Here is a 25,490-nt window from a genome sequence, read left to right on the forward strand (position 1 = left end):
TGGGACGGCTGATAGTCCCTAGGGTTGCTGATAACCCATAGATGTTTATTTGTGTTGTGATGTGTGTAGTATTTTAGGGAACTCACTAAGCTTTGTGCTTACGATTTGTGGTTTACATGTTTCAGGTTTTCTTATATTGAAGGAGGGGCACGACCCGATTGCATCGCATCAATGGGGGACTTGTGTACTTGGTAACTTTTAATGATATTATGATAAATGTTTCAAGATCATGTAGTTGTGAATTGAATAAATACATAAATTTTTAATCGAAAAATTTGGGTTGAAATTTGGGGCGTTACATGTTGCTTCCTCTTTCACCGTGTCTCTAACTCAATCTTCCGTTTTCGGACCTCCCGATTATTCATCTTGTGGGGTGACAATAACATTAAAATCTTTCACCTTTCTTTACATATCTTTCCATTTGATGACGTTTTGATGTGTTGAATGATTCGGACCCCAAGATGATGCTTAAAATTATCCAGAACTAATCCACACAAATATCACGATCTATGTTGAGTACACTGGCTACTTTCGAAAGTGCTAGTGTATACTCTGACCGACGCCACTCTTAGATTTCGAACCATTCTAAGCATACGACTGGCCAAGGAATTACATCCATTTCAAAATTGAATTGAAAGCTAATAAAATTTAAAGATTAAAACTATTGGAATTGAAAGAAAGAAGAGGTGTGGTTTCGAAATGTAATTGAGGGGTATTTATAAATTATAATAAAAAGTTTAATTTAAAAAAAAAAACATTTAAAATTGTTATTGTTTGCTGAAGAGTCACGGGTTACACAACCCATATGGTTGTAATTGAATCATCGGCATTACCACCGACCCAAAAACAAAACCCGTCATCGCACTGTCCACCCAAATAGCCTTCAAAGTTTTAGGTAATATTTATTATCATGGTCAATCAACAATGAAGAGTGCCAAACATATGTCTGTGAACGATGGCGTGGACTCATCCTCTATATTAATTAGGTGGAAAATCCTTCACGAGAAATCACATTGTTCTTATCCTAATGACCTAATCAAACAAAGATTATCTCTAGTAAGAAAAAGTTTATTAGCGAAAGTTCTAGGAGAACAAGAACGTGAACAAAAAACGAAAACTCGTTACCATATTGCAAGCTGATTATTCTAGAGTGGAATTCTAATTGACTTTTATGTGTATAGTAGGATTAATTTTTTTCTTGAGTATGTATCGCAACTATGACGCAGTTCTAGAGCGGAATTCTAAATGAATTTTTTTCACTTGGAAGACACATTTCTTTAGAAGGATATATATATATATATATATATATATATATATATATATATATATATATATATATATATGAAAGTTTTTTATCTCATGTCACCACCTAATTCAATATGTCACATGACATTTTTTAGTTTTTTCAATTTCATTTAAATCCATTTGGCAAATTTTAGGTTTTTTGACTTTGTTTTTTAAATTATAAAAAAATCTAATCTAAAAATATAATAAAGAAAATAAGAAAACTTAAATGTCTCCATAAATTCTCACGTAATTTGCCAGTTAATATATTAAATTCAAATCAACATTTCTAATTGAAGAACATAATTTTCGGCCAATCCGTTTTAAATTCATGATAATTTACAGAAAATTTGCAAAAATTGGTTTACTGACAGCTAATATTAATATTTTTTCAAATTCAGTTTTGTAAATTATTAAACATGTAATGTTTAACAAAATATATTAATTTTTTTTAAAGAAAAATTCATTTAATACACGGGTCTCACACCTAGTGTGTGTGTGTGTGTATATATATATATATATATATATATATATATATATATATATATATATATATATATATATGCGGTAAGTTCAATTGAGAAAATAAAAAAGGTTGGGAATGGGAGAATCATTCTCAGCAACTCATTTATTTTTGTCGCAAAAGCCTCCATCGTACCGGCAGAAATGGGAATTGAAAAGACATGTGTTTTTTAACAAAATATGTTTCCTTAAACTATAGTAATCATTACCTTAATATATACAAAAACATAGTTTTTTTCCTTTTTTAATTTTTAAGGAGCTATTTTTATCAAAAAATGATTTTAAATATATCAAAATTCATAATTTTTTATTCTCTACAAATAGACATTCATATTGATATAGTTTTAAGATAAATTAAAAATTTTATTTTTTTATTGTTTCAGCTATCGTTATTCATAAGTGAATAGAAATGCATTAGATTTTTACTACAATACATTCATTATTCACTTATTAATAAAAAAATATTTTTAATTTTTTATAGTTGAAATATTATTTATACTACTTATTCATATATGAATAACAAATTAACTGTAACAAAAATATGATAAATGGTTTATTCATATATCAATATAAAATATGACGACAACTAACTTAAAAATGGCCTTAAGCCCAAAAAATGACCTGCTACAATCAGGTGGGCCCGATGCCTAACTTAAAAATGCCTCGGGCCCACCTGATTGTAGCAGGTCATTTTTTGGCTAAGGCCATGTTGGGGGTTCTTGGGCCATATTAGGCCTTAGATGCCTTTTTGAGCTTTTTATGGATTTGGGCCTTAGGGGGGGGGGGGGAGGGAGGTCCATTGAGGCAGGGGTAAAGGAGCCATTTTTGCCTTAAGTTAAGAATTAGAGTTTTGGACTTGAGTTCGAGATCATCACTTTGGAAGAAGACGAGCAATCATAGGAGAAGAATAAGTCATTCGTTCATGAAGAAACCCTAAATCGGTTTTTAAAGGAGAAATATATCATTTATTGTTTTGTCAATCATTATTATGCCATATCATAATAGTTAAGCCAAATTATCATTTAACACTTAAGAACCAGTTACCGGTGGGTAATATTTGAACAAAACATATAGTTTGTTGGTGTTTTTTGTACAAAAAGTTTACTTGGATGGTGTTTTTTGAACATACCAAACTTGGATGGTGTTTTTTGAACGATTTTGAAACATAGTTACCTCTTTGAGTCATTTTCCTATTGTTTTTTTTTCTTTACTTATTTTTTACCGGTAATTGCCGGTTACCAAAGGTCAAATTTGAACAAAGAATGTACTTTGTTGGTGTTTTTTTGTATAAATACTTTACTTGGATGATGTTTTTTGGACACACCTAACTTGAATGGTATTTTTTGAACGATTTTGAAACATAGTTACCCATATAAGTACCAAAGGGCCAATGGCCTAGCGGTATGGAGTGACCATTTCATATGAGAGGTTAGAGGTTCAAATCTCGGTGGAGACATAAGTAGTTATTTAGGAGTAGATTAGTTAGTTTGCCGTTTCAAAAACAAAAGTTACCCATATAAGTCATTTTCATATATATATATATATATATATATATATATATATATATATATATATATATATATATATATATATATATATATATATATATATATATTCAATCTTGTGTATGTTCTTATGTTATGTGGGATGTGAAACGCGATGCTTATTTTCATTTTGTTGATAAATTGCAGTAAATGTTTAGATACTATCTACATACAAGGAGTTTTTTTGTAAAACTAGGGTGATTTTTAAATCAATTTGTAGAAGTAGATTTGTTTGGAAAACCTTTGTAGAAATAGGTTGTTTTTTAAAATGGCCCCACCAGCTTTAAAAATCTAACGGTCCTATTCTAACTAAAAAATTTAATATATTTACATTTCTAACCTTCATATGTTATAATTTTAACCCTTCAAAATTTATCTACTTTTTATTTACCTTTTTTATTATTGAAAACACCATGTTTTACCACTGTTATTAATTACACACAATTAATTTATTTAAAGCGTATAATTCTAATTTATATGTTTTTTTTAAGAAATAAAATAATAAAATATATCTCTCAATAACTTGAAATACACAAAATTATTAATAAAAAATTATGTAAATTATAACTATATATTTTAAATTATTCAATAGTGGTATGTATTTAAAAAATATTATGTAAATTATAATTAACTATATATTTTAAATAAAGTAAATTATTCATGATATATAATAGAGGTAAAGTTGGAGTTTTATATATAAAAGAGGTAAATGAAAAATAATATCAAATTAAAAAGGCTGAAATTGTAAAAAGTCAGGGTTGAAAATGCAAATACATATTAATTTTTAGTTAGATCGTCAGTAAATAGGAGTTGTTAGTGATAGAATTATGGGTCCCTCTAAAAACTAACCTATTTCTACAAAGGTTTTTCAAACAAACCTATTTCTACAAACTAATTCAAAAAGGAACCAATTTTTACAAAAAAAAAAAAAAAAACTCTACGTACAAGAGATCGTCGGAATTTGAAATGATTAATCCGATTTGAACTTGTCATGATGTAGATTATTCTAAGAACTTAAATATTTTCACTACAAGAAAAGTGGAGGAATAACTACAGATTACCGACGGTAAAATTACATCGGAAATTACCGAAGGAACGCAGTGACGTATTGAATGGAGCTTATTATTATTATTATTATTATTATTAAATATGTAGCTTGTCGTTGTCGTGTCCATTTCTAATTAATGTAGCTACTCCTATAAAACCCAAACTCCCTTCAACCATTTTCGTATAACTTCAACAAAACGTACTCAACATGGCGATTCATCATCTCTTCTTCCTTTTCCTATCCATCAGTTTAATTTATGGTAACATTTTAGTTTTTTGCATGCATATATCTACATACAATACACATGGTTTTGATCTTTGTTGATCGTTGGATATGTGATTTTCCATGCATATTATGCTTATTAAATCAAATATTTTGCAGGTGTTCGTTCAACGGTGTTCACAATAAAAAACAATTGCCCATACACCATTGCACCAGGCACTTTGACCAGTACTGGAACACCAGTGACAACAGGATTTGAACTGCCACCCCAAGCCTCAAACTCCATTAACATGACGCCATCATGGTCTGGTCGAGTATGGGCTCGGTTCGGCTGTTCAAACAATGGCGGAAGATACAGTTGCAGCAGCGGAGATTGTGGTTCTGGTCAAGTAGAATGCAACGGTGCTGGTGCAGCCCCACCTGCAACCCTAGTTGAGTTCACCTTAGCAGATGCGAGTTCTACAGACTTTTACGATGTTAGCCTTGTTGATGGTTTTAATCTACCGGTTTCTGTGGTTCCACAAGGCGGGGGTTGTCCAACCACCGATTGTCCTGTTGACATAAATGCTAGCTGCCCATCAGAGTTGGCTGTGAAGGATGGATCCGGTAGCACAAGCGGGTGCAAAAGTGCATGCCTGGAGTTTAACGAGCCGCAATACTGTTGCACTGGCGCCAACAATACACCGGAGACATGCCCGCCATCTAATTATTCCAAGTTTTTCAAAAATCTTTGCCCAAAGGCTTATAGTTATGCCTACGACGATAAGTCAAGCACTTTTACGTGCCCTACCGGGCCTGATTATCTCATTACATTCTGCCCTTGATGTATTAATCATATATATCGACATAAAATATCTGTAAACAAGTTGATTAATAAATCAACATAAAATAAATATAAACTAGTTGATTAATAAATCAACTACATAGAATAAATGTAACCTAGTTGGTTAATAAATCATATCAGTACGATACTTTTATCTAATTCTAGTTAAACATATATATTTAAAAGATATCATAGTTGAAATATGTTCTATTCAATATTCATTCTTCCTTCTTGACAAAAGAACATAAATGATCATTATGCTTCCTTCTTGACAAAAGAACATAAATGATCATTTGCATTTGGAACTCATGCATATATGTTAGGATAATCTCAAATATACTCATGAAAATTACGAAACTTTTATATCAAGTGGTTTATTAAAGAAAAGAAATAGAGAAAACAGGAATTCCAAAACTCATTTATGACTTTATTGAAGAAACATAACTCGAAAACTTCAATCTGATGTAAGACAATACAGGATCCTATCTAATTTATACTAAACATATCTTATTAGTATTGAACTAGGATTTCTTAATACTTTCCATATAAGCATTCCTTATGGCTCAAGGAAGACTTGTAAACCTTGGACAACACTCCAAGTTCTTGTGATCTGATCCAAACACGCCAGCTGCCTTATTGGACTCAGATTAATTCTCCAACAATCACCCCCTGAATTTCTGAGTCGAGGGTAATTCTTGCATACCAAGCAACGATCTCATCTCTATAAACCTTATCCCAGCTATGACCTTCGTAATATCGAGCCAATTAATTCTTGTTCGTTTTGGCTTCCTTATAATTCTTCGATTCTTCATAGAATGTCAACATTAAATGATCCACATTAAGCTCGTAGTCATTTAATTTTCTTGGCAACATTGAAGTTTGAGTAGAACAGCGGGGTGGGACGGAACTTGCACGTTATTATAATCATCAACGGGTTGCGATGGGCTACTATTATCGTGAGCAGTGTCATCGGTTTAGGCCGGATCCATGAGTTGTTCGGTTTCGGTTGCAGTTGGGTCCGAACCACCATTATCTTGGGCTGCTTGATCATTACTCCACAAGACTATAATTGTACCCGGTCCATTTCCATCTTGATTTTCTGGTTCATTATTCCATTTTCATGTCTTATTTTCATCACAAATTGCATAGACACTTATAATGATTTTATTTTCTCGCGGACTATATAACCGAAATCCTCCCGAATTGGGTTTCTTTCCAAAATACACCAATGGTCGTGACCTACCATCAAGCTTCTTCAAATGTTTTAAGACTACTCTTTCATATGTAACACAACTAAATATTTTTAAGTCTTCAAGGTTTAGTTTTTCACCATAAAAATGGTGTAGCACACCTATCAATGCTCGAGTATGTGTACAATTTATGATGAACGTTGCATGTCATACCGCTTCACCCCAAAAGTGGTTTGGAATATCTTTCGCGTTCATTAGGCACCGTGTCATCTCGAGTAGAGTCCGATTTCATAATTTGACTATACCGTTTCGTTGAGGTGCATAAGGAACTATCAACATACATGAAATTCCTTCTTCGTCACAAAAACGATTCAACTCATGTGATGTGAATTCTCCACCTCTATCCGTATGGAAAGTATTGATCTCTTTACCGGTTCACTTTTCAATTGATGTCTTGAATCTTTTAATAATTCTGGATGTGTCACTTTTATGCTTTAAAAAAAAAGACTACATGTATCTAGAATAATCATCAATAAGAACTAAAATATAAATATTACCTGCTTTGGTGGGGGGGGGGGGATCAATCGGTCCATAAATATCTACATGTACCATCTCGAGAATATTTGTAGTTCTAAACTTGGCTTTCTTTGAAAATGATTGCTTCGTTTGTTTTCCAACCATACAAGATTCACAAAGTTGGTCTTGATGTTGGATTGCCAGTACCCCTTTAGCTAGCTTGTGCATCAAGTTTAATCGTGCCAAAATTAATATGGTCAAGTCGTGCATGCCATAACCAAGCTTTCTCATTAAACTTGGCTTGCAAGTAATGTGATTTATGTTAGGGTGCAAAGTCACGCTTGGATGTGGCTTACCCTTATTAATGTGTAAATGAGTTGTCTTTCCTATAAATAGGAAGTGAGTGACACTCATATTTAGAGATGATCATTTTGAAGTGTTAGATTAGAGAGAGAAATTTGTACAAACCCATTTGTATATCCTTTCTAGATCTAATATGAGCTTACACAGATTAGTTTACTCCTTGTGTTCTTGAGTTTACATGATGAATCACTAGATCTTTTCTAATTCTGCACATGTCATCATAATCAACACAACTACAATTGGTATCAGAACGGGTGTTCTTGATTTGATCAAGAATTGATCCATGGTGGCAATCTAGATTTGGTGATTCTTCATAGTCTTATTGATCTTCGTGTTTAGAGAGTGTATGTGTTCTAGAAATTGAATTTTTCCTTGATTTGATCCATAATTCGATTTTCTCTCTCTAGAATACTTGTTTGTACCACTTTCTCTCACTAGAATTTGGTTCATATTCACTTTCTCTCTCTAGAGATCTCCTTGATTTTTACTTTAGCTCTCTATAAAATCCAAGTTCATATCGATTGATTCAAAAGAAAAGAAGCAATTATGGAGAAATGGATGATACATAGTAAAGATGTTCAAAGTGAATGCACTTTTGAATATCTTCTTTATAGCTTGACTGTTGGATTGAAAAGTGAATGTGATATTGTTGTAAATGGAGAAAAGAATGAAGTTGGAGAATTAATTAGTTGTCCAATTTATCAAACCAAAGATTTGTTTGATCGTTTGGTTACAACATTTTAAAAGAGACAAAGAAATAAGAAAGAAGGAGAAGTCATAAAAGGAATTCCTCGTGCTGAATGCAAATATGGAAGCAATAAACTTGAATATTATGCAGATTGTCGTGAAGCTCGGGAAGGTATTCTTGATGATGATCATGATGTTCAAGAAAAAGGATTTCAAGTTGATTCTTATGATGAAAAAGTTTTTTGCTCGGTTGGAGTTCAAACCGATGATATTTTGTGTTCTTGTGATTCGTTTGAAGGAATGATTCCTTATCGGAAGCCGATGATCCAAGAAAATCACAAGTATTAAACTCCAAAAGATTTGATTCAAACTCACAAAGTTGAAGTTGTGGAAAGTGGGTTTGTTTATGAAATCAAGTCTTCAAGATGCAAAAAGATGAGAAAGAAAAAGAAGAAGAAGATTAAACGGAAAAACAAGCGGGTTTATTCAAATGTTGTTGTGAAGCCGAAATCCGTGAAACAAATTTGGGTTCCAAAGCAACAATCTCCAAATGTTGCATTGAATTTGAAGTCAAAACCCAAAAGTGTTTGTGGTTCTTTTGAAGATGTTCTTGGTTTTATGAAGAACACGAAGAACACGAAGAACGAGTTGTACATCACGCATAGTGGGTGGTACAATATTGAAATTGGAGATTTTCTCGTTCCAACAAAAGAACCAAGATCTTCTAAATTTGATTCGTTCGTTGCAAATGGATCTCGATTCGTCAAAAAGGTATCTCAAATTCTCAAATGGATTCCAATACGTCCATGATTTCGATTCGTATTTTGCGTTTTTCATTTTTGATCGATTTGCTTCATTGGATCAAATCCGTTTCAACCCCATTGATTGATCCAATTTTTTTTTTGTTAGATCAAGCCCAAAAATAAAATCAAAATTAATGTTCATTGATCCATATTGAATCCAAAACATTAATTCTTTTTTTTAAGCCCAAATTTTATGTTATTATTGTTCTTTGATCACATCGAGCCCAACCAAAAATCCTTTTCTGTTCATCTGACTTCGAAACCCAATATCATAACAAATTCGTTTATGCATCTTAAAGTCAAAATCAAGTTCGACAGGCGTTGACTACTCAATCAATTCTAACACATTTGTGGTTTGGATTTGGAAGCGAACGTCCTTTAATTGGAGTTAAAGTCGATTTCAACTGGTATCTCATGGTGTTGATCGAAATCGAACGTGTTTGTTTATTTGGAGTCAAACGTATTGGAGTTGATCGATGTTGTGATCTTGGTTTGGATGTCGAATTGGAAGTATTGTTTTGACGAACATAGTGGCTTTAAACTGAAGATTGATTTTGGAGTTTCGATTTTGAGTCGATTGCCTTGATGTCGAGGGTGCATAATCGACATGTGGTTAGTGGAATTGAACTCTGATGGTTCGAAATGAGTCAATTGAGGATCGATGGCTTGGAGGTCTAAATCGATGTTGATGTTGGTGTCTATTTTCCAAGGTTTGAATCGATATCGACAAGCAGATGGGTCGAATGGTTGTTAGTTCGTGATTACGATTGTGATGGACGAATTGGTTTTCATTCGCTGTAGGTTAAGATTTGTGAATCAAATGTTGAGATCAAATCAATTTGATGAGAAATTCCAGAAAGTGATTGTTGATGATTTCCAGTGAAGAACAAACGATGAATAAGATGAATTTGATTGAAAGTGGGTACTTTGATCTGAAAAGGAATTGTAAGTGGAAAAATTGGAGTTTTAACATCTGGAATCGAAAAGTCAAACACGAGGAAAAGTCCAAATCGTTTTTTTTTTTTTTTTTTTTTTTTTTTTTTTTTTTTGAGGTTGTTCAGGTCAAAATCGAAATCGATTTGGGATCAATCTGATTTTTGAATTCGATATCAAATGGTGTTGATTCAAAGTCGAAAGGTATTGAAGTCTTGGAGTCAAATTAGTCAAAATTGAATTTTGAAATTCGATTTGGTCTTCAAAGTTAGGATTGGATGTTCGACTTTAATATCCAACGAGCTCGCGCGATCAAGACCAAACTCCCCCTCGAAGTAACACCGGTCTTCAAATCCGCAAATGAATACCCGAAAAACTCGCTTCGAATACCCATCAATTTACCAACTTTTAACTGGATTTTGTAAAGTTGGTTTGCACTTCTCGGGACTTTCATAAGCAATATTCCGTCTCCATCTCGCATGGTTAAGAAATCACCTCTCATCCAAATGTCACAACCGATTATTGTAGATTGTCCGAGACTAGTATCATTGCTACAAAGTGACGGGATATAATAAATATTCTTCATTAGTTTTTGCTCGCCATTTTCCCCTTCGAACAAAAGGATAATATATTTTTTGATTTGTACATATTTGGATACTGAGTTTTTTTTCGTCTACACTTACCCCTTCAAACTTGTTAAACATTTGTATACATTCAGTCTTTATTATCGGCTACTTCAGCTAAGCTGAGAAAAACGACTTAATTAATAGGATAATATATTTCTCACTTTCTACACATTTAGTCCTTAATATTATTTTTGCACATTTATTCATTAATATTTTTTTGTTGCAAAATAAATCATTGTTATTGTATACATTCAGTACCTATGACGACTGATTTCTTTAGGTTTTCTCACAACATCCTACGTAGGACAATCATTAATGAGGTGTTCGGGGTTGTTGATGTTTATGACCACCGCGGCCTCAGTTGCTTGGTTGCTTAAGTCTTGTGGTTTGGCTTAGGTCTTGTATTTTGAACGTCATAACTTCTTCATACGATCTTGGATTTTTAACGATTTTCATATCCACACGTTCATATTTGAGTCTACTACAACTTTCATTTAGATTACTCATTTGGAAAAGTAATATATTTTTATTTACGATCTATATATCCATGTGTTTTTTATACATGTATGTATGAACGTTTTTTTTTTTTATAAAATAGTAAGTAAAAATATATTACTTTTTAATAGGAGTATTCTTAACAAAAGTTGTAGTAGACTTAAATACGAACATGTGGATATAAAGATATATTATCTTTTTAAGTTATTATCCCTATAAAATATTAGTCGCAAAAATCTGTCATCCTTTGTGAAAATGCATTGCAGACAAAAATGTTTGTCGTCTATTAGTGTTTAAAAAACTTTTTTTTTGTCGTCTATTAGTCTATGAAAAAACCAAAAAGAACACACACACGACCTTTTGTTAATATGTCCATCATCTCTAAAAAACAATTTTTCGTCTATTAGTGTATGAGAGAACAAAAAAGAACACTAACCAAAAATGTTATAGATTTGTTTGAGTTTTCCCCTCCCAAAATTTCTGAGTAGGTTCACCCCATCCTTAAAACCCTATTCTATAAGTTTTTTATTCTCTCCTCCACACGCATCACACCACCATCTCCCAGCCATCATCACCACCAAACTAATAGTCGTTGCTTTTCAACCACAATTTGAGAAGAAAAGTAGCTTCAATCATCTCCCTTTATTCCTCTCCGCTAACCATATTTGGTTCATAAAGTTTAATAACACCCTAAAACATTTAAAGGCTTCTTTCTTTAACTTTACTCAGATGATAATACTTTTTATGGGATTGCATAGCAGATTAGAAGATCTCTTATGTTGATTCATTGGAGATCTACAGATTTTAGGCACCCAATCTGTTGAGTATAAGAAAGCATATTGTTGGCCACCATTTTGTCACCAAAGACAACTTAAATTCCCGATGATCCCTAAATTCCTCTTGAATACCTTGGGATTTTTTACGTGTTGAAAACATTCTTGATATGGTATGTGTTTTAAATACTTTTGCAACAAAATAAAGTAACATCGTGTGCGAACACTGAAGAGTCTAACTTGATTCTCAATTGGAACGTTTTAATAGGCCCTTTATTCATGAAGCTCTTTTAATTTATAATTCCTATAACTTTTTTTTTGCGCAAATCTCTTTTTTAACATTTCACGTGGATTTATAGTGGTTGAATGCATTAAACAAGTGACTAATGTATTCTTAGGCCATCCGGAGTGGAATGAAAACCACGAGTGAACACGGCTTCCTTGGTGGGTTGGGTGTGACGTGATTGCGAAGACGGAAGAGGACGTGAGATTTGATTGGTGGGTTAAATGTGAATGTTGGTTTCGACCGTTTGATAGCATTTAATAAAAAAAAATTATGTTTTTTATTTTTAATTTGATTTCTCTCTATATATACATTCATTTTAAACATATTTTTCAAAACAAAACACACAAACTCTTTCAAAACAAACACACATTCATCAAAAAATGGATAATATTTTCGGTTCAATTTCTTCTTCATCCGATGATGATTTTGATGACGAGTTGGTATTACACACACTATTGTCAGCAGTACAAGACATGGTTCGTGAGAGAGGCAAAAGTTTACAAGGCGAGAAGAAACATAGAAAATTGATCAATCGGGATCGAGAGGCGGCAAATAAACTTTTGGTACGTGATTATTTTGCCCCTGATAGTTTATATGATCTATCGAAATTTAAAGAACGTTTTCGTATTAGTAGAAATTTATTCTTACGTATAGCTAGAGATTTGGAACACAATTATGAGTTTTTCCAACTAAGATGGGATGCTAGAGGTAAACGTGGTTTTACTACAATACAAAAAAAGTACGATTACTCTTAGACAATTGGGATATGACATAGTTGCAGACGCATCAGATAAGTATTTGAAAATGTCTGAGAGGACGGGTCGAGATTGTACATATCTTTTTTGTGAGTACGTTATAGAGATTTACCGTGACATATACTTGTGACATCTGACTAAAAGTGTGTCGAACAGTTGTATCCCGCGCATCAAATTTACCTCGCGGGACCCCAAGAAACCCCGAAACGAATTTCCTATAAAACCAAATTTACCCTTTGATACTCGTACTCCGAGACCAACCCTTCCGTCGAACCCATTGGGTATCGAAAAACCCCAAAATTCTCTCATTTTGGATCGAGTCGACTTGAACGGGCATGGGCTGGCACGGTGGCTCCGTTGCAGCAGGCTATCGACATCGCCAAGGTAGAAGAACAGAGAAATGTTGTTCTTGGGAGTCCATTATTGGAGGAAGAAGTATCTGAACTGGTTGAACGATATTGGCACAGTGATTACTCTCGCCAAATCAATTTGGTTATAAATCACATCTTTACTACTAAGTTGATGTAAATTGATTATGCTTCCACGTAGAAAATCAATTTAATCAGGTTAAATTGACATTTATGATGTGTTAGGGAAGGGTGGGGTTACCCACAACATGATCGATGGCATCCATGGCCAAACCTTGAAAAGTACATGCCCTTTCATCTTGATTTTGCACTTGATGGATGGATGGTGGCGGTGGTAGATGGAGGAAGCGGAAGGTGATGGTGAGATAGATGATGGTTCTTCAATGTAATGAAAACCTTTGGCTATAAGAAGTCAATGTACACATCAGCAAATGTAAACTGGAAACCTTATAGTTTTAAGTAAAATGGTGTTTTAGACAGGTAATTTTCGAGTTTAATGGTTGAACAGGTACAAAAGAAATTTAAATGGTCATTTAAAACCAAACATAAAACTTTCATGTGATGTTATGTCAATAACCATATGCTACAATTGTCAAGTCATTCATTTCCGGTCGATGAAAAAAGAAAATTGTTCAAGTTAGCACAAGAATCCGCAAGGAAGGATGTGGAACGAGCGTTTGAAGTCCTAAAACAAAAGTGGCACATAATTAAACATCTGACACGAACATAGGATATGGCAAAACTGACGACGGTGTTGACTGCTTGTGTTATTTTACATAACATAATAATAGAAGAAGAGAGTAGGACTATTTGTTCATATACCAGGAACGATATACTTAGTCCACCTGCAGTAATATAAGTTGGCAGTCTGGCATACCTCTCTAGGGTTTTGGAAATACAAAACCGTGAAACACATCACAATCTATGTAACGATTTGACCGAGCACATATGGGAAAACAATTCCAAGGGCACAATGACAATGAAGACGAAGAGGATGAGGGCGGTGACGACGAGGCGGATGAGGACGGTGACAACGAAGCGGATGAGGCCGGTGACGACAACGACGACGAGTAGTATTTTTCTATGTTTTTTATGTTTTAAAATTTTATGTTTTTTAAGTAATGTAATGTTTTATTTGGTATGTTTTATGTTTATTTTAGTAATTTAGGTTTTAAATTTCTATGTTTTTAATTAATGAAATGTGGTTTTATTTTTTTATGTTTTCAAAAAACTTATGTTAGAAAATATGTTTTTTATTTAATATAATGTTAAAAAAATAGAAGAAGAATATTGTGGAGTGGTAACCATTTCCATTACTTAATGGGTTGGTGGTGAAGCTGATGTGACGTAGAGATGGCAACACTTTTACCGATGAGTTGATGATGACCACTCCTTGTAGCCTTAAGATAATTAGTTTTGAGGTGAAGATGTTGAGCTCCGGTTTCAATAATGCATTCAATTGGGTCTTGAAATCTAAACAATAGATTCCAAGTGAGGATTTTTAAAAAAGTAATGTAGAACATATTTATACATAGAAAATTGGAAAATAGGTCCACTTGTGCCTACTTCATTTGGTAATAAACAAAACCTAAATGTGCAAGTTAGGAATTAAGAAGAATTTAATATTTAATAGTTGTTATTTATCGATATATAACTAGGTTTTGCATCCTGTTCGATGTAGTGGGAGTACATGAATTATCAAATTAGCATGTCATGTAAATTTAGAGACGATTGCTTTATTATAACGAAAGAAAGATACATGTTGTACATCTATAACATCTAAAAAAGATATGTGTACAATGTTGAAAAATCACCATGATTTGTGGCGAAAAAACAGTTTTCTTAAAACAAATTCATATGAAACAAAATTCTAAAATGATATAAAAGAGGTTGTGAAATAATTTTTTTTGTAAAGGAACTTTTAAAAATATAAAATAAATAAATAAATAAAGTTTTAGATACATTGAGGGAAATTCAAAATTTATAAAAAAAAATGATAGGTGCATCAAATTTGTTAAAGATGAGGACCAAATTTATAAAGCTAATTAAAATTAAGTCAAAACTATAACACCAAATGAAAAGTTGGAAGTTGTGGGCTTGTGGTAGTGTGAGCATGGCCCGGGTTGGGTCGGTTTTGAGCTAAAACTGAACCCAAAACTGACTTGTCGGTTTTCAGAAAACTAAAATCCAACAAACATGTGAGCTATCTAAGGAAATGTGTATGAGTTTGAGAAGCCTAGATAAAGTCTTATCGAAGCGTCTTGTATCAGACCCAAAACTGATGGGTTTGGTTTCTCAGTTTTTTCAATTTTATTGGATCGGTTTTGGATTTAAACCCAAACCCATTCCAAACCTAACTTTTAGAGAATTGTCAACCTGATGTTGTCTTATATTAGAGTTAAAGAGAATTATAAAGGAACTTTTAAAAATATATAAATAATAATAATAATAAAGTTCTAGAAATACCAATGGAAATTCAATATTTGTAAAAAAAAAAAAATGATAGTTGCATCAAATTTGTTAAAGATGTGGACGAAATTTGTAAAGCTAGTTGAAATTGGGTCAAAATTATAACACCAAATGGAAAGTTGGAAGTTGTGGGCATTTAGTATGGGTGAGCATAGGTCGGGTTGGATCAGTTTTGAGCTAAAACCGAACCCAAAACCGAATTGCCGGTTCTCATAAAACTAGAATCCAACCCAACCAAAACCGTTGGGTTTGGTTTCTTTCGGTTTTATTGGATCAGTTTTAGGTTTAAACCCAAACCCATTCCAAACCTAACTTTGAGAGAATTGTCAACTTGATGTTGCCTTATATTAGAGTTAAAGAGAATTGTAAAGGGACTTTTAAAAATATAAAAAAATAAAGTTTTAGAAACAGCGAGGGAAATTCAGAATTTGAAAAAAAAATGATAGTTGCGTCAAATTTGTTAAAGATGAGGACCAAATTTGTAAAGCTAATTTAAATTGGGTCAAAACTGTAACACCAAATAGAAAGGTGGATGTTGTGGGCTTGTGGTATGGGTGAGCATGGGTCGGGTTGGGTCGGTTTTGAGCTAAAACCGAACCCAAAACCGAATTTCCAGTTTTCAGAAAACTAGAACCCAACCCAAAACCGATGAGTTTGTTTTTTCGGTTTTACTGGATCGGTTTCGGGTTTAAACCCAAACCTATTCCAAACATAACTTTGAGAGAATTCTTTATATTATTGTTGACGATGAGTGAAAAACCGTTGGATCAATCTCAGCCCTTAAAACTCCCCCATCTTTCAATCTCCACCTTACTAACTCAACATTTACAGTTAATCGAATGTTCCAACCGTTTTCGGCTCCTCCCCCGTGTTCGTCACATTCGATCATTTTCTCCTCCCACGTTCAATCGGTTTTCAAGTTCCTTCTAAGACATGGTAGTTCTCCTTCAACCAACCATGATAAGGAGGTAGCTTCCGTCTTAGTTGGTAACTCTGCATATAAATATTGAGGTATTGAGGGAGAACGACACACCGGTTACACCTTCATTACCCCCTTCAAATCATGATAGAGCATCAATGGAACAAGAAAATCAATCACCAAGAACAACACCACCTCTTGATTCGTTTGGATTTCTTATATCGTGTCTCATTTTCTTACTAAGACCTCATGCGTCAATCATAGTTGTTGGTCGACAGTTGTTTGTAGCGAGAACGGACGTCGATTGTAACTGGTGTTTCTAAAACTTCTCCTACCTTGACCAGATTTGGCATGCATATGTTTTAATTCATGTGTTTGGAAATTTCTAGGTTTTCTACATATGAATTCTAAATAATACACCTTCCTTCCTTTATTTATTTTTTTCGATTTTTATCCTACCAGGTTCGTGCTTCTACTTTTCTATTTTGATTTCTTCATTATGGTTTTAAATGTGGCCTCTTAGGATTCTGTTTTAAGGTATTTCTCAAATTCCTTGCTTATTTGTCCTTATTTGTTTCTAATACATAGGCATTGCATGCCAACTGTTTGTGGAAATTCCCAAGTGAAATTGATATGGGATTTTGCATTTTTGCTATGAATTAAGGTTTGGGTACGTATGAACTGCAGTCACGGTGGACAAGAAATGGATTCAATATACAAATAATTTGAATATCTTTAACAAACCTTCAGTTGAATCAATCAAGGTTTACTTTCCCTCTTTATTTATTATTGATTCTATTTTATTGTTTCGTTAGGTTGCCAAATTTCAGATTTCACAAAGCAATGAAAAGGTATTATCTTCTACTCCATGTGGACTTGGATGCTTAATCCTATTTAACTTATTATCTGACTTCTATAACTATTTCCTTGATCATTGGCTTATTATTTAAACTAGAAAATGTACTTTCTCGCTTCATTAATGCCTATTTTACTTGTAGGATGGAGATCCATATGTGGCCCTCTCATGTTGACTATTTGAATCTTCACATATACCCCAAGCAAGTGAATTTATATCACAAAGCATAGGATAGCTATCAGATCTTACAATATCATTTTGGAGAGAGCATATATTACTTACAACTTTACCTACACAAAAGATATAACTCACATCATGAAATCAACATGAATAAGGTTCGATCATAGCATAAGTAATTAATCATTAGGTTTGGGTGTTTATATTTCTAATTAACTCACTTCACAATTTTTTTAATTATCGAGTTCATATTTTACTAACTAACATGTAACATTCAAGTTTTTTGGTAAGTTTCCTTTTAGCCATTTTATGCAAATTCTTTTCATTTTGGTCCTTGGCTAGTAAGCGGGGCGTATTCTATGAGTACGCTTAGCGTACTAGCTATCTGCTGGTCGCGGGCATCACCCACGTACGCTGGGGGTACGTAGGATTACACTAGGTGTACGCATGGTTTGGGCAAACCCTAATTTTTAGGGTTTTCATCCTATTTAAACCTCATTATAACACCTATTGGGCATGTTTGATCAGCTACCATCATCTTATGCCCTGAAATCGAACCCTAAGTGCATGTTGTGATATTTTGAGCATATTAGTGGGATTTTGCTGGTGTTTTAGTGAAAGAAGAAGAAGAATAACTCTTGGTGGTTGCTTGGGAGTAGCTTGGGCTTGTAGATCCAGCTTCATCATCATCATTTCAAGCCATTTGAGGTATAAAAGCTCTAAACTTGATGGCCTTTTGTGTTAGATCTATTTTATGGTGTTTTTTTATGTACTTTTGAGTCTTTTGAGTTAAAGATGAGCTTCTGATCTACTCCAGAAGTAATAGATGCTAGATCTTAGCTCCATTTAGGCTTCATGTTCATAAAAATGAAAACTTTATGGAGGATATTACTCCAAGCATGTATTAAGATCTTTATTAAGCTCCTTTTGAGCTTTGAGTCCCATTAAGCCATGCATGAGTGTAAAGTTGCCGACTTTACGTGATAAGTCACCCTTAGGAACCAGATCTAAGTGCTTGGAAAAAGGTCATAACCGTTTAAGTGCTTAATGGGGAGGAGTAGTGGTCAGGGGCGTACACTGGTTGTACGAGTTCAGTACGCCCCACGTACTCAGCAGGTGGGTTTTGGGCTTGGCAATCATCGGTATTGGGCCATAGTTTGGGTTTATAAGTTTGGGCCTTGTTGGGCCATTAGACTTCTGTTTTGGACTTGGGACTAGTATGTTGGGCTTCATTGGATTTAGGCCCATGATGGGTTTTGGGCTCAATTTGGAAGATTAGGCCATAAATTGGGCTTTGGATTGCCATTTAGGGTTTTGGCCTTTTGAGTAGTTAAGTTGGGCCTTGTCTTTGGGTCAAGTTAGATAAAGGGTAAAATGGTCTTTTACCATGGTTATGGGCTAAGTAGCTGAGATTATTGGTTATGGGTCGGAATCTAAATAATAATTGGATATTATTTTGATTATGATAGCGCCGGGATTTTCCGGACCAGCAAGCAGAGATTCATTTGAGTGATTCGGCAGCTAGAGGTGAGTTTCCTCATTGTGTTTAGTGGGTCAAAGGAACCAATGCCGGCCCTTGGTTTGTTATATTAGGATGCTAGATGTCTGCGTGACTCTTGCATGTGTTATGTGCTTGTATGCTTACTGGTCAGGGCCCGATGACCATTTTGTATGCTATTTATCTTTGTGATTATTGCACGTGTTATGTGTTTATCTGTTATATGATTATATGTATACTGGGTGGGGCCCGATGTCGGGCAGGGCCCAATGACTGACAGATCTGTATACCGAGTAGGGCTCGATGTCAGGCAGGGCCCGATGTATAATGTGTTTATTATGTATGGTATGTGGTATTTTAGGGAACTCATTAATCTTTGTGCTTATGGTTTTTAGTTTATGTTTCAGGTACTTTTGGTTCGAAGGGGAAGAGCCCGGAATGATCGCAGTGCAAACACCACCTCATTCCGCAATTTATGATTTCTTTGATGTTTTATGATGTAATTGATACACTTTATTCCACCATAGTTTTATGATGATGTTTTGGATAATAGTTTTATTAATTTAAAAACGAAAAATTTTTGTCTTAATTTTGGAATGTTACAAGTTGGTATCAGAGCCTTAGTTTGAGGGATTCGGATGTACTCTCGGGTATATCTGAACTCAAATTGAGGGTTTGGTAGAAATTTTTTCAAAAAGAAATGTTTATAAGAAAAGGGTGTGGTGCATGCAATCGACCGAGCTCAAGTATGTTTTCCCAGAATACCCATACATGTTTTATGATATGCTTTGAGTTATGAATCTGTGAATCGCATGCTAGTAAGGGCTAAGGATATGCTCAGGATTTGCATGATAGAATGCTAGGAGGAATGCCTTTATATGCTTACTGTATGAGCTTGTAGACTTGCATGTTAGTACTGATCAGTCAATGATAGGATGGCCTGATTAAGTTATGCCTGATTCCGATTACTCAATGTTCGAATGTTGCTTGCTTTGTGCTTTTTAGGAGTTCTCACTAACTTCAACTAACTAGTAAGCAAATATGATAAGTTACATATTACGAAAACTAAATAATTTTAGAAGGTTAGGTTTTAACTGTATTGCGTAGGTCTTGTCTGAGTCCAGCCGTTGTAGGGTGAGAGCTTTCATTCGAAGAATTATCTGGTGTCAGCGATATGTAATTGTATTCGTGAGCTAGTTAGAGGGTGCTGGTAGGAGTACCTTCTGCAACTAATGGCGGAGCGTGGTGTGGTGATTGCCCTAGGAAAACCTAGGAAGAGATTTAGTGTTGGGAGCCATGTCTTGTGGAGGATTATTTGTGTGGGTAAGGAGTGACTTGGAGGATTCAAAGTGATCCTTGAGGAAAGTACGGATAGATGTGGAAGGTAATATGGTCACGTACTACGAAAAGCAGAGGAACCGTACTCGAGTCAAGGAGAACTGTGATGAAACCAGGAAACTTGTAGAGTATGAGACTCCTCGATATATATATATATATATATATATATATATATATATATATATATATATATATATATATATATATATATATATATATATATATATATATATTAATGCATATTCTGATGGTTTATATGGTCTATTTTCAGTATGGTGACTCTTCGAGGAAGACTGGTTAGCGGTTCTGGTGTTGGTGATGGTTCAGGCTCAGGTTCTGCAGCCGGACAGTTGGATCATCAGATGCGTGACTTCATTTCGTCTGAGATTACCCACATCATAATGGAGCAGACTCCTATGATCTTCAGTACGATCAAGGAGGGTGTCATGGAGGTGTTGGAGGAGCGCTTGGGCTCTTTCCATTCTAATATGGAGGCTTTGATTGGGGTACGCTCACTGACCTTCAGGGAGTTCCGTGCATGTGGGGCTCTAGAGTACTTCAGGGAGAAGGACCTGATCGCAAACATGCGTTGGTTAGCAGATATCGCTAATGCCTTCCAGACTAGCAGTTGTACCGATAGGGCAAAGGTTAGACTTGCTTCCTTTCTTCTAAAAGACAGAGCTCAAGACTGGTGGGAGGAGGTTGGGCGCTCCGTTGGTGATGAGGTTGTTGATTCGATGAAATGGGATGATTTTGTGACCAGATTCCGAGCTGAGTTTGCACCATTTATTGAGGTGCAACAACTGGCGAGGGAGTTCCAGGACCTTCACCGGACTACTGAGACGGTGGCTGAGATCACCGCAATGTTCCGTGAGAGGGCACTGTTGGCTCCACAGTATGTGGCGGATGAGGAGATGAAGAAGGAGAGATACCATGAGACGTTGAGGAGTGATATTCAGCAGTTTGTGAGCCGATCCAGTTGTAGGACACTGGAGAATATGATTGCGAGAGCCAGAGAGAGGGAGATTGATCTTGAGATGGATCGAATTAACCTCATCTAGCCGATCCTAGTTATCCATAACACATGCAACAATTCTCGTGTAACCCTGCTAATATGACATGTACGGCCACACAATGGCTCCGACCCTGCTGGCCTCTCGACCTAGAATAAACTACCTTGGGCCTCGTGCGAGAGAATTGTTGCCTGTGTTATGGATAACTGGGATAAGGTTAAGGCGACCGTGGATGATGTCACACCCCTAAACCGGAACGGCGGAAACGTTCGGGGGTGGAGGACGTCATGTGTAGTATCACAACAATTGTATCATAGCAATCATAGTAAACACAACCATTACAGTGAATACATATATGAAAAAGGTTTACATCTCTTTGAGTCTTGTTTGAATACATCAAAAGTATAAGTAAAATATAAAGACCAGACTTTAAATGCTCCGTCTTCTCAAAACTCCAGGTGGTACCTGCCTACTGATTTCCTGAGAATACAAGCAGTTTTGAAAGAGTATCAGCATAAAGCTGGTGAGTTCATAAGCATGTTTTTGTAATGAAAACCTGTTGATGTATCCATGAAAAAGTTTGTATGTTTCCAAGAAAATCCAATATTTTCTTAAGTAATGAAAAGTAGTCTTACACCCTAAGACCAATTGTACGTTCGTTATTGAATTTTGTTCTTATGTCTGAAAGTACTTATATGTATGCCTGGTACCACCAGCTGTATTGTATAAAAGTTTTTGTATGAAAATCCCTGGCTACCACCAGTAATGTAAGTAATGAATAGTGTAAGGTCCTAGAAACAAGGATCTTAACCAGTGATCAAGCAATCTGACAATCAAACAATATAAGAATGGAGTAGAAGAAGATTAAATCAAGCATTGCACACGTTTATATCAGAAAAACGTCTAGTACAACTTGTACACACACAATCATCGTAAACTCTGGGTGAACCAACAACAACCACTGACAGACTCAGACACGTCCTATATATAGGGGGAAAAGCAGGTCGTAAACAGGTTTACAGCCGTAAACCTGTTTACGGCCGTAAACACACTCTGGCCGTAAACTCACCAAAACACTTCAATTACAAGACTCAAAGCACAATAAGACCTATACATCCATTAGCCTAGCCCAAACCATAAACTAGACCCTTCAATCTCCCCCTTGGTTTGGGGCTAGCCGTGATTCAGTCCTTTTCAATTATAAGCACATCGGACCCTCCCATTGCCCCTTGCCACATCTCTTTTCCAATAATCTCGAAAATCATTGTTGTGTACTCTTTAGCAGTAGACTCGAAAATCTCTTCAGCCACCTTGATCTGATGTAGAGCCAAATGATGAATATCCCACTTTCCAAATTGAAGTAGGTCTCTTTTGTCGAACAAGCGAAAGAAACCATCTTGGAACTTAATGATAGCAGTCGCAGTGGTTTCATCATAGACCCAGTAAATCATGTTTGCAAGAGATCCATCACTGAAGGTCTGCAGCACCGGAATTTGTCTAACTTGATTGGTTGGCGGCCACATGACAGTCTGGAAGGGCTCATTTATCTTGGGATCCAGTACTTTAGGGAAGCTTTTAATGAAAGACCCAACAGTCTTCATGCTAGAAAATCCCTTCTTTACTTGGTCCTCCAAGAATAGCTTGAAATGAGTTACCCGTGGATCACCTGATGGATTTGCAAATGGAGCATTGGATAGTTCTGAAAGATCAACCCTTGTCCATGAACTGAAATCATGGAAGTCGTTGTAATAATCCACGTTTTTGCTGTTGCGTCTCACTATCCACATGTTTAGCCTGTCATGAAAGCCCCATGAGACAATTCCTGTTCTATCACCGTATCTGTGTCCAAATTTTTTCTTTTCAAGATCAGTGACGGTGATTTTGGGTTGAGCTCCAGGAGCGTTTTGATCTGAGCTCTTCTTGAACCGTAGTTGCTTTTTCTTTTCAGATGCTGCTAATTTGGCGCGTTTTAGTGCAGAAACGCTGGGTGCTTGAACTGGTTCATTTTCACAGCGATCAACGATCCGAGTTCTTCTTTGAGTGGGCGGGTCAACAGGGGGATCTTGAGATGACTGGCCAGCATTGAAACTTTGAACGAATGATTTAAACTTGTCGCCAAATTCTTCTGCCAGTTTCTTCTTTAAGTCAAAGTAGCTTGCAGTTAAGGTTCCCAGATGTGTTTGCAGATCAGAGATTTGTTGTGATTTCAGAGTTTTATCCGCTTCAAGATCTGCAACATGAATTTTAAATTGGGCCTTTTCAGCTTCAAGATCAGCCACACGGATATCAAGCTTAATATTCTTTTGGTTAAGCACGCTGATCTCCTTTTGAAGTCCAAGAATGGTGGGATCATCCTCTCCTGAGTGGCCTTCCTCAATAAAAATTCCTTTAGCTCGGGAGGAAGGCACTGATCTTTGTTCTTGGGCCAGATGTAGAGCAAGCCTCTCAGAGGCAACATCATGATAAGGCCTAAGAGGAGATGATCGCGGGGGAGCTGATGAACCACCAACTTCATAAAGGGTGCTCGGTCCTTCATGGGCTGGAATAGATGAAGTAGCAAAAGAAGTAGTTATTGATTGAGTCGGAGGGCCTTGACATAGTTCTGGAATAAATACTCCCGGTCTCGGATCAAGTCTTCTCCTCTTCAATGTAGGCGGGGAGGTCTGAGTCGTCAACGGTTCACTCACTGTTGGCTCAATAGTAGGAATAACATCCTCAAGCGGAGGAATCCCTGAAGTGTTCTCCATAGGAGTTGAAGTGTCAGCCATTTGGTTGAAAGTAGGAGGCGTTGTTTCAAGAACATCTTCTGAATCCCTTATCTCCGTTGCTGGATGAGCAACATCACGGATAGTGTCAAAAAACGAGTCAAGATCTTCATTGGACAAGAAATTATCATTGCCTCCAAGATTCAAGGAAATATCATCCTTGTCAAAACCTGTTAGATCCAAATCAGTAAAAGAATCATCATCATCTCCTTCATTCTCTGTCGCATCCGTTTTCGTTCCCTCGTTGTAATCACTCTCAACATGTACAGAGTGCAAGTCATGCTCTTCAGCTACCATTGCAACAGGTCTAATAACATCATCTTCATGATCAGAAACCGGAATAACATCATCTTCAGAAAAGATGTCATCTTCAGAGGTCACGCGGTCTGATGATACATGAGACTCAGATGCCTCACATGAATCGGCAAACAAGCCAAACTTCACTAAGGGATACTTTCCTTGAAAAGTAATTTTTCCCTTTCGGTTTTGCTTCATTAACCCGACGGTGTTCGGTCCAAGAGACTTCATGTCGAGGGTTTCTCCTTCTTTAGTCATCACGGGAAATTTCTCATTAAGGAACACTTGAATGAATCTAGGGTACATCAAGAATTTGTCTCTTGTCTTCGCTTTGATGTTCACCACAAACTCGTCCAGAATGAAGTGTTAGAGAAAACATAGATTCAAGGTTATTAGGGTTGCATGTACACTTAGGAAGTGTTAGAATGCTCAAAACCCATCAGTAACTATATCTCCCATTTGTCCTTCAAGGTTGGAGATACTAGTTCTTGTCTCTTTTTGGAATTGCTGGGTACTAGTGGCTAGGTATTTGACAATGTCTTCAAGGGACATTCCGGAGCTACTTGGTTGGGATTACGGAGGTTGTTGGTGGTGTGGAGGGTGTGGTTTGGATTGATAGTGTGGTTGTGGATGTTGGTAATGAGGTTGTGGTGGTGGATAGGAAGGTCTAACCAATGCATTTTGAGGCAATGGTCTTGGGTTGTAGCTCATGTTGGGATTTGGCTTCCAACTTGAATTGTAAGCATTTTGGTAACCGGATGGCTTGTTGTGGTAATTTTGGAATTCTTCCGTGGCATTTACATGTTCCTCATCTTTTTGAAGAACGGGACACATATCTGTAGGATGTCCCATTGTTGCGCAAATCCCACAAACCATCACTTGTGGAGTTTTTCCCATGGCTAACTTTTGGACAATTGAGG

The 25,490-nt window shown here is 35.6% G+C and overlaps 1 protein-coding gene across 1 annotated transcript; it reads left to right on the forward strand.

Moving 5' to 3' along the window:
* The first annotated feature begins 4,564 nt into the window (after positions 1 to 4,564).
* Positions 4,565 to 5,602, forward strand: LOC145159126 (thaumatin-like protein 1b). Its single transcript, XM_079078034.1, has 2 exons — positions 4,565 to 4,657; positions 4,780 to 5,602. Exons 1-2 carry the CDS (start codon positions 4,606 to 4,608, stop codon positions 5,442 to 5,444), a joined length of 717 nt encoding a protein of 238 aa, XP_078934160.1. The 5' UTR covers positions 4,565 to 4,605; the 3' UTR covers positions 5,445 to 5,602.
* Positions 5,603 to 25,490: the final 19,888 nt, after the last annotated feature.

The sequence above is a fragment of the Lactuca virosa genome, chromosome 2, assembly GCF_052849685.1.
Source record: "Lactuca virosa cultivar CGN04683 chromosome 2, Lactuca_virosa_CGN04683_v6, whole genome shotgun sequence".
Taxonomy (NCBI): Eukaryota; Viridiplantae; Streptophyta; class Magnoliopsida; order Asterales; family Asteraceae; genus Lactuca; species Lactuca virosa.